The sequence below is a fragment of the Enhydra lutris genome, unplaced genomic scaffold (assembly GCF_002288905.1).
Source record: "Enhydra lutris kenyoni isolate GAN:26980312 unplaced genomic scaffold, ASM228890v2 scaffoldscaffold22, whole genome shotgun sequence".
Classification (NCBI taxonomy): Eukaryota; Metazoa; Chordata; class Mammalia; order Carnivora; family Mustelidae; genus Enhydra; species Enhydra lutris.
The window spans coordinates 13,946,357-13,956,772 of NW_019154106.1; the positions used below are offsets into that span (position 1 = coordinate 13,946,357).

Genomic DNA, 10,416 nt, shown 5'->3' on the forward strand with positions numbered 1-10,416 from the left:
CCTTGGTAAAATAACCAATGTTTCTAATGGTGTCCTGTTACAGGTGAACAGATTCTTACTGAACTTATGCAAATGACTAGGATTGTCATGGAAGAAGGTATGCTTATGGAGACCTTTTTAGTTTAATTAGTTTAGTTTTTAGTTTCAGAGGGTTCATATAGAGGGAAAAGTTGCATGCTTTAATTTGCTTACAAATGATTGTTTTATCATGTTTCTGTAGGTCATAGAAATCTTACGTTTCCTTAAGCAGGAAGAGTGAACATTAAGGAACCAGCAATGTTTTTCAAACAAGGATCACAAAACTATAATCATCTTTTTAGTTCATTTAGTCCCATGTTACTGATTCTTGTTCAGTCTGAATGCAACTTCTTAGTTCTGGAAGTTCTTACTCATTTCAGTTTTAGGATTTTTAATATACTGAATACATATATCTCTCCTAAAAGTCCTTTATGTGAATCTCTTTGAAGATATAACTCGCTTTACAAGAGAATTAGAACAATTTTAAGTGACAGACTCAAAATAGACATGGTTAATGATCTGATAGGAGAGTTCACTATGATACGATTGACAAGGAAACGCAGTTATTCTGTGATACATAACACTTCAACAGCCAGAACCAGAACATTACATACCAAAAAAGCAAGCCTGATTAGTCAACAAGACTTTGCTCATGATTTAAATCTTGGGGAAGTTTGTTTAAACCTTAGAACATTTTAAAGCACATGCCTACAGAGCATTAGGGAGGTTAAAGTCCTGATAAACTCAAGACATAAAAACTGGTTTTTCTAAGCAGATGGAGGGAAAACAACTATTTGCGTTTTATTATCAAGAGGAGACCAACAATTGAGAATACTTTGTCTTTTTGAACAGAGAGAAATTCAACTTTCTATACCAGTGTCTTTTAAAATTCATTTCAATCTTAGTCCATCCTGACCACACCTAAAATTCATTTCCAAAGATTTCCCGTCACGAACCTTCTACAACTTTCTTTTGCATTCAGGTTTTGGTCCTAAGCCATTTCTTTCCAAACAAACATTCTCATTTAGGACAAAATTACCTTCTCTTACCTTCAACAAAATGTATTCCTACTTAACATATCTCCTGCTTTTCCATATGCAAAATTGTTTCCCTTACTTCCATCAGTCTTAGTTATAGTTAGCAGAATTTTGTACTCTTTAGAAACCTTAATCTCCAGTGAAGACTAAGGAGTAACCAATTGTGAACTGCTACACCAGAATTCTTAAACGGCAAATCTGTGAATCAGTTAAGCACAAAACATGTTTACCAACAGATTTAAATATCCTTAGTTCTTTGCAGTAAATCAAAAGTACAAACTTATGTCCAGTAATCAATGCTTTAGCACTTTATCCCATTTGGAAAAGACCTAGATGTTAAAAGATGTTAGATGTCCAACAAATTTAATTCCATTTATCATCCAACCAAAAGTTTAAGATTCAGGTTACCAAAGACTTTGAAAGCTACTTTAACAATCACCCATGAAAACTTTGATGAGACAATTACATTTTAGTCATCTTTTACTAACAACCCAACAGAGGTAATATAAGGTTATTTGACCTTCAGTAAACCTTGATAGAATAAAAGTTTCACATTTACCACTGATAACTTAAAAGACACATCTGTCTGAACTAAACCAACAAAGTTAGTTTAAATGCTGAATTGTGTTCCATCAGGATCTTCCCCATGGTCAATTTTCACCTGAGACACGTGGGGAAATCTGGAGTGGGTGATGATAGGTCCTGGGGAGCTCTTCTTGTTCCTTGACAGTGAAGGGAGGAGTCATGGTGCCTGAGGCACTGAGGATGGTCTAAAAGCCAGTTGCAGGCTGCAACCAAGGTGGTGCAGAAACAGGAAAAGGGGGGTGGGGAGGGGAAAGAGACAAAGTGCTGCCAGAGGGCAGAGAAGGCGTTCCTGGTTCAGGAGATCATTAGCTCCAGAGGAGCAGACTCCATGTTTTCCCACCCACAAGGGCAGGGGGTGGGGGTAGGGGATAGACAATCCATATTGGACCAGAGAAGATAGGGAATTTCCCAGAAACAAAGGAGTTTGGGTAGCTGCTTGGGAATATTCCTTAAAGTCCCCATCCTGAAGGATGCCTGGGATCGTGACCTGTGTGGAAGGCAGACACTTAACCTACTGAGCCACTTAGGCGCCTCCCCCACTTTCTCTTAAAGGTAAATATGAGAGCTCCTGTCATTTTACAGCCTGTTTCTGTCTGGATCAAGTTTCCTGTGGGCAGTCAGAGCTGCTAAGTCAGGTATCTCCCCACACATGCCACTTATAAGAAGCAGGAGCACAGTCCTTCTGCAGCTCAGCTTTAGGCCCTGGGTGAGAGGACTGTGGTCCCCACACTTTCTGATGGGTTCATCCTTGTGCAGAGCTCATTCCTGTTGCTGCCCTTGATGCTCCCAGGCAGGGCCTCCCTGATAGGCTTTGCTTCCTTACAGGTTTTGGGTTCTTTTACTTGAGTTACAAATGTTCTACTTTGGTCCTTCCTATTAGCACAGAATTGGACACATGGGGGCGGACTTTGGGCTGTCTGAAGCCAAGAATCAATATATGGGAATTGGTCAGGGTGTCTGGGAGTCCAGACCATAATTTTGTAAATGACCTGGGCAGTGGGTAGGTCTTAGGGTCCCTCAGCGGGCCAGATGACCCCAAAGGTGGCCCATTCCAATTCACATAATGTGCCTAATTTTCCAGATATTTTGATCCCATAGTCTCCTGAGAATCCCTTCTTAAAATTTTGAGCATACAGTCTAAGACGATAGGTTTTGAAGAGCTTCCACCCATGATGAACAGGGGGGCTCTCTTGGCATAAAGACAAATGAAGGGTGGGTGTCTCTCCAAAGGAGAGACCAGTCAGATGCCCACCTGTCTGCCATCCCAGAGGATACCTGTGTGCCTCTTAGCCATAGCGAGTCCATATAAACCCCGGACTGCCGCCCTGAAGGGGCTTGCCTTAGACCCTATGATGTCACCACAGGAGCAGTTTAGGGCCACTCAGACTCCTTAGGCTTCTGGGTACCCTAAGGGAGCCCACCGTGGAGCCACAGAATCAGTCCGCCTGACAAACCAGGTCAAACTGCGCATTCACAACGAAATTATTATAGTTCCTTCCCCCCAGGGGGCCCTGACCTGTGGAATTCCTTTTGGAAATTCCTTCTTGGCCCCCTTACAGGGGTGTTCCTGATCTGAAGGACCTCCCTGCCTGGGAGGCCCTACCTGTGAGACCTCTAAGAGGTCTCTGGGGAGGTGATCAGTCTTCCCATCCACCTTCAGCGGTAGGCCTGACTGGGTCCTGGGGCCCTGGGCTTTACTGGAATCTGACATTGGGACCAGGTCCTGACCTACCAAGTCTCCTTTGAGTCCAGGTGGGAACAGCGGGGTGGGCCAGCCTGAGGTGACTGGGTGGGAGACTGCCACAAATTAGGCAGGGCGCACCTTCTCCCTTAGATCCCTCATTCCATCACTGCCCCACCATTGCCCCAAACCAGTGGCAACAATGTGCCAGCGCAGTTGGGTTTCCCAGTCAAGGAACCCAATGTTACAGAACCTGGACTGGATCCTGGTGGAAGAACCAAGTAGCACTCAGAGACTTTGGAGGATCAGAGGTTTATTTAACACTGGTGGGCTCAGAGGAGGTTGTTCTCCAAAGGTCTGAGCCCCGGCAGAAGCAGGCAAGGGAATTTATACCCTTCTACTCCCACATACTTGGTACTTTTGGCACATGGGGAATGGGGTAGGAAAGAAGAACCCGGATGGGCTTTGAGACAGGGACTGGAATTCCCTTGTTGCTTTGGTCAGCCATCTTAGAGTACAGTTTCTCCCCTATCAAGTCTGCCTGTTTCAAGGACTTAATAATTTTTCTTCTGCCTTTGTTCTTCATATCACTTCTCATTATCCCTCATGATCATTATCCACTCTTTTTCAGATCAGATTTCTAAATATTCTGATGTAAATGTCTTTGGGAAGATACTTATTCTTCAATCTTTCTAAAAGTGAATGTTCCATTATTTTTGATAACCTCTTATCTCTAGTGCGCAGCATAATGCCTAGAGTATATCATCCATCAGTAAATATTAGCCTGATGAGTGTAAGTGATTTGGGAAGCAAAGGCAAAAGAAAAAAAAAATTCCTAATTGCCTAAAGTTCATTGACAAGCACTTGAAACAAATACTGAGTCACCTTCCTCTGGGACCTCAGCTATGCAACAAATGTTAATACTTTGCCAAAGGCAAAAGGCACTCTTAGCTTAACATAACCTTCCTCTGGGAGCTCAGATGCCTCGTTAATACTTTGCTAAGAGCAAAAGGCAATTTTAGCTTAACATTATCCCAACACCCCAGGGTCCTCTAAATCTACTTTAACATAAAAAAATTCCTTTTGAAATTTCCTTTATCTCTATCCCTCAAGATGCATGTCCACAATCATCCTCCAAACATATGACTCACTGATCTCCATCTGAAGGGTCTCATGACTGAGTTTTAACTAAACAGTAATAAATGACCTTTTCTTGACAATAGCTAGTCCCCTCAAGGTCCTAAAAACCTTGTTTCCAAAATACCTGGGATGCTTATGCTATCCTTAACCCACTCAACTTGAAAGTAAATAATGAGCAGCTCCTCATGACCCCAGTGCAGCTCTTTCTGCCCATGGATCCTGTCCCCATGCTTTAATAAAACCACCTTTTTGCACCAAAGATGTCTCAAGAATTCTATCTTGGCTGTTGGCTCTAAACCCCAACATCTTCCCTACATCATAAACACTGACTCTGAACAGGATTTCTAGCAAAATTTCTGCCAACTCATTCTGCATGTTAAACTGAGAATAGCGATAGGTGTCCTAACCATCAGAATTTGCTTGTTTACTGTGGATGTATGTGTTGCTTTAAAGTAGTAACATTTGTCAGTTTCCTTATCTTGAACATCTGGGTAAAGACAAAGTTTGTAACAAACCTAGAAACATCTATTTATCATTCCAGTAATTTACTTTTCTATTGAACAGCTTATCTTCATTATTGTTCCTATTATAGTTTGCTGAATTTCAAACATCTCCCCAAAGATAAAAAAAAATTTTGATTGATTTTTTTTTAAGTTTTTTTGTAGCATGTGAGTTAATTATGCCCATTAGGGCGGTATACGAATCATGGGAAAATGTAAAGTCCTTTAAGAAATAGTGTTTCCTAAGCTTTCATTAGTTACCCTATAATGTGGGAGTGGTGCTTGAGTTCCTCAGAGGCCCTACTAAAGTGTATATATATAAAATATAGCTGTCCCCTATCCAAATATATCCAAATTCATCTTCTTAGAGGAAAAAAATTGAATATGCTAAAACTGCATTTATTAGTTTTTTATTCTGCTTTTTGTGCATTAATAGATATGATTTGCCTTCAATTATTGTACCTGGGGTTATCTTCAGATATATACTATTAATATAACCACTCTGTATATTCTATTATCATTAACTTAAATTGTTTTTGACTAAAGAGTGAAAAGCCAGAGAAAAAGATATGAAGTTTCTAAAGCTGAAAGTTTAAAGTAGTTTTTGGTAAGTTCAACTTCTTTCATAATTTTTTAATTTGGAATTTCCTCATAGGAAGTAGATCAGTTAGAAAATTTGTTTTAAATCTGACAGAATCATGTGGGTGTTAAAATGTTAGAGGTCGGGGCGCCTGGGTAGCTCAATCAGTTAAGCAACTCCTTCAGCTCCAGTCATGATCCTGAAGTCCCAGGATCAAGTTCCACATTGGGCTCTCTGCTCAGTGGGGGTCTGCTTCTCCCTCTGACCCTCTCCCCTCTCATACTCTCTCTCTCTCTCATTCTCTCTCTCAAATAAATAAAATCTTTTAAAAAAATGTTAGAGGTCATTTCATCTAACTCTTCATCCTATCATCCAATTCTATTTCAACATCACCTTAAATTTTGCAGAGGATGGGCATCCCCGAAAAAATGATAGATTTGAATTTCTAAATTTCTTTCAGAAATGCCATTTTTTAAAGTTATGTTTACAATGAAAACTGTCAACAATAGATAATCTTACCTTCAGAAATGTTTTTCAATTGGTGTTCTGAAAAGGTGAGTCAGATAGTTACATGAGAACTCTAACTAATACGAATTTCTGCAGTGATGGAAATGTCTATGATTTGTGCTGTTCAGGATAATGGTTACTAGTCATATATGGGTATTGAGTACTTGAATGGGGACTAGTTCACAGAATTGAAATTTGATTCAGTTTCTATTTAAATATTTGCATGACTGGCTACTGTACAGGATAGTTCAGATGTGATGGACAAATATTATATTTAGTTTTGAAAAGTCTGGGATTAACATTATTTGTTGAAAGTACTCATGCACTTTGGTAAATGTTTTGGTATTTTCTAAGCTGCATATGAGAAATTGTAAAAATTTATGGGTTAGTAATTTGTCAAAGAAAATGTTAAACCATCCATATGCATTTACATTTAATAACCATTTTAAATAAAATGAACGAGAGATTTAAAATGGAGAAAGGTAAATTGGCTGATTAAAGTACTTTTTTTCATGATTTATATTCATCTATACCTTCCCCTAGAAAAAAACTCACAGAGCAATTACTTATCAGTATATTGCTTATCTACCTACTTATGTATCTTCTATTACCTATCATCTATCTATCCATTATCTATCTATCTCTCTCATCTATCTTTCTATTATTTATCTATCTTACTATCTGATAGCTATAATTTGAGTTCTTACACACTCAAAGCAACATTTAGAATTTTGCTTGCAATATCTCCTATTTTTTTTCAATAATCATGTGATGTAGGTGTAATTATATGCAGTCTGAGAGAAAATAAATGAATTTGCCAAAGTCAGTAAGTCAGTAAGTGATAGCAACATATTGAATTATTGAGTTAATGTTAATCATTTCTCTTTTGTGGCAACTAAAATGTATTATTTAAAATAAGTCAATAGAATATAAATAAGCCAACTTAAAAACAATTTCTTTAAATTAACATATAATGTACTATTTGTTTCAGGGGTACAGGTCTGTGAATCATCAGTCTTACACAATTCACAGCACTCACCATAGCACATACCCTCTCCAAAGTCCCCAGTGTCCATTATCCAGCCACCCTATCCCTTTCACCCCTTCAGCAACCTTCAGTTTGTTTCATGAAATTAAGAATCTCTTATAGTTTGTCTCCCTTCCCTGTCTCATCTTGTTTCATTTTTTTCTGCTTCTCCCCACAACCCCCACTCTGCCTCTCAAGTTCCTCATTTCAGAGAGATCATATAATTGTCTTTCTCTGATTGACTTATTTCACTTAGCATAATACCCTCTCGTTCCATCCAACAACATCCATTTGTAGCAAATGGCAAGATTTCATTTCTTTTGATGGCTGCATAGTATTCCATTGTATATATATACTACCTCTTCTTTATCCATTCATCTGTTGATGGACATCTAGGTTCTTTCCATAGTTTGGCTATTGTGGACATTTAAATAAACCAAACTTTATCATTGTTTTTATTTCATTTCTAAAAATACATGCTTAAATGTAAAATATGGGAGAGAGAGTTTTATTCTATTATGGATATATCAGTTCTTACAGAAATAGAATACAAGTTGAATAAAAAGTATAAGAAACCAAACTAATGAAAATTGGATTTAGAAAACCAAAAGGGCCATATATACTTATCATTATATAAAGGATATGAGAAAAGTGTTCCAGGGCAATAGATGATTGTGGCTACGTACATTTTAAATTTTATCTTTTCTATATATATTGTGTGTGAGAGCTTTTATATACATAGACTTATATTTATATATACATGTATATAGCAAATAATTAATTACATTAAATAACATATACATTATCTGTATAAGCATTTATATAATGACAAGCTAATAGCAAACATAAATATAAAAATTATTTATTCAGGGGCTTGGGTAACCTCTGGAATCTTCTAACTATTCCATTTAGGCAAGAAATAGTTTTCAGTACTCTGGGTTTCAGAGAAGGTGATTCCACTGAGAGTGTCCTTCCATGCTGCCCATCTGGAGGCATCAGAAGAGGCCAGAGATCTATGTATTTTAAGAAGTATCATGGCATCATCTTGAAGGACAACCCCTGCTGTATAATCTTTGCCAATTCTCTGGTTACATCATAGTGCTTTTGTGGATTAACTACATAGTTGACAGTACAGATGATTTTAGATCTCCTTGTAATTTACTTCTCTTATATTTAAAAACAAAGAGTTGAAAATAAGGCTTGAATTTAATTTTTCAATTTCCTTTCACTTACCATTAGTGTCCCTCATGCTGGTATCACCTTCCTATAGAACTTTAGAGACAGCCTGAGATTTTTTAGAGCATAAATGCTTTTGTATGTATTTCCTTGTGGGATAGAATCATAAGCAACACTGAAAAAAAATTAAGAATGTAATCAAGCTCCTACTTTATAAATGAGGAGACCTTTGAGTCCTGGGTGGCTCATTGGTGAAGCATCTGCCTTGAGCTCAGGTCATGATCTCAGGGTCCTGGGATCTTCCGGATTGGATTCCCTACTCAGTGGAGGTCTGCTTCTTCCTCTCTCACCCACTGCCCTTCACCCCATTCATGCTCTCTCTCTCTCACAAATAAATAAATAAAATCTTTAACAATAAATAAACAAATGAAGAGACAGATTCTGCAAAATAATAATTTATTCAAGGACACAACTCTACATATATTTCTATTTGTCTTTAAGAAATACCAGATTGTCTTGTCCCTTCTAATCCCCTTATTTTTTTTCATCCCAGAGTTCAAGATAAGGAATTACCAAATGGCAGAAGAGAATTTCACAGCTGTTACTGAATTCATTCTTTTGGGACTGACAGACCATGCTGACCTGAAAATTATATTTTTTGTGTTGTTCTTGGTGATTTATGCCATTACCTTGGTGGGGAATCTGGGCATGATCTTCATAATCCAAATCACTCCCAAGCTCCACACACCCATGTACTTTTTCCTCAGCTGCCTTTCTTTTGTAGATGCCTGCTATTCCTCTGTTATTGCACCAAAAATGCTGATCAGCTTCTGGGTTGTTAGGGAAACCATCTCATTCTCTGTCTGCATAATGCAGCATTTGTGTTTTGGAGTGTTTATCACCGCAGAAGGCTTCTTGTTGTCAGTGATAGCCTATGACCGATATGTGGCCATTGTCAACCCTTTGCTTTACAGTGTAGTCATGTCTAAGAGGAAGTGTGTAGGGCTGGTCATTGGGTCATTCATAGGTGGAATGATTAATTCATTGACACACACAATAAGCTTGGGCAGACTGTCCTTTTGTGGGTCCAATGTTGTCAGCCACTTCTTCTGTGACGCTCCCCCACTCCTAAAGCTGTCATGTTCTGATACTTCCATGAATGAATTGTTGCTCTTAACCTTCTCTGGAGTCATTGCCATGGCCACCTTCTTGATTGTGATCACTTCCTACATGTTCATTGTTTTCGCTATCCTGAAGATCCGGTCAGCAGCAGGCAGACAGAAAGCCTTCTCCACTTGTGCCTCCCACCTGACTGCTGTGACCATATTCTACGGTACCTTAAGCTTTGGTTACATCCAGCCAAGTTCCCAGTATTCCGTAGAACAGGAGAAGGTGGTTTCTGTGTTCTATACACTAGTGATTCCCATGTTAAACCCACTTATTTACAGTCTGAGAAACAAAAAGGTAAAGGGTGCCGTGGGAAGGGCCATAGAAATGAAACATTTCCCCTGTTAATTTCAAGTCTCTGCTAATCCTACAATAGTCCATTAGTCTGTTCTTTACTAACATTCCCATGAATTTAATTAACTGGAGAGTTTCTAAGTATAGTACAAATGATTTTATTCTGCATGCTCATTTTCACATGAGGAAACAAAACTACAAAAGTAGATGTGATTTACTGTATTTGGGAACAGATAACTTAAACTTCAGCTTATGTGAGATACTTAATTATTGATATCTGCATTGATTTTAATAAAATTTATTTTTTTAATCTATAGAATTGTAAATTTTCTAATATCTGGAAAACTAAAAGAACAACTATGCATATACTTTTGGGGATATAAGGAATTAGGGATTTTCTAAGATACTTAAAAATTACTTGCTCAGAAAATTAGGATAATTGTGTATATTTTTTTCCTTTATTTTTAAAACTTGCTTTCAATTTTAAATATTGGCAAATCTCCATGTTAACTAAAAAAAAAGGGTGTTATACCAAATGATATTTTCCAACTAGTAGCTATTCGTTTACTCTCATACTTCTTCTTAGAGATCAGTGACCTCAGCAACAAAGATGGATTATGAGACAATGATATTGTTAACAATCCTCAGCTTGCAATAATGAGCTTGCCCTCCCCCGCCAAAAAAAATCCATCCAAAAAGATAGG

The 10,416-nt window shown here is 38.0% G+C and overlaps 1 protein-coding gene across 1 annotated transcript; it reads left to right on the forward strand.

Moving 5' to 3' along the window:
- Positions 1-8,827: 8,827 nt before the first annotated feature.
- On the forward strand, positions 8,828-9,766 carry LOC111150203 (olfactory receptor 1052-like). Its single transcript, XM_022507620.1, has one exon. The coding sequence runs from the start codon at positions 8,828-8,830 to the stop codon at positions 9,764-9,766; it is 939 nt and encodes a 312-aa protein (XP_022363328.1).
- The last annotated feature ends 650 nt before the right edge of the window (positions 9,767-10,416 follow it).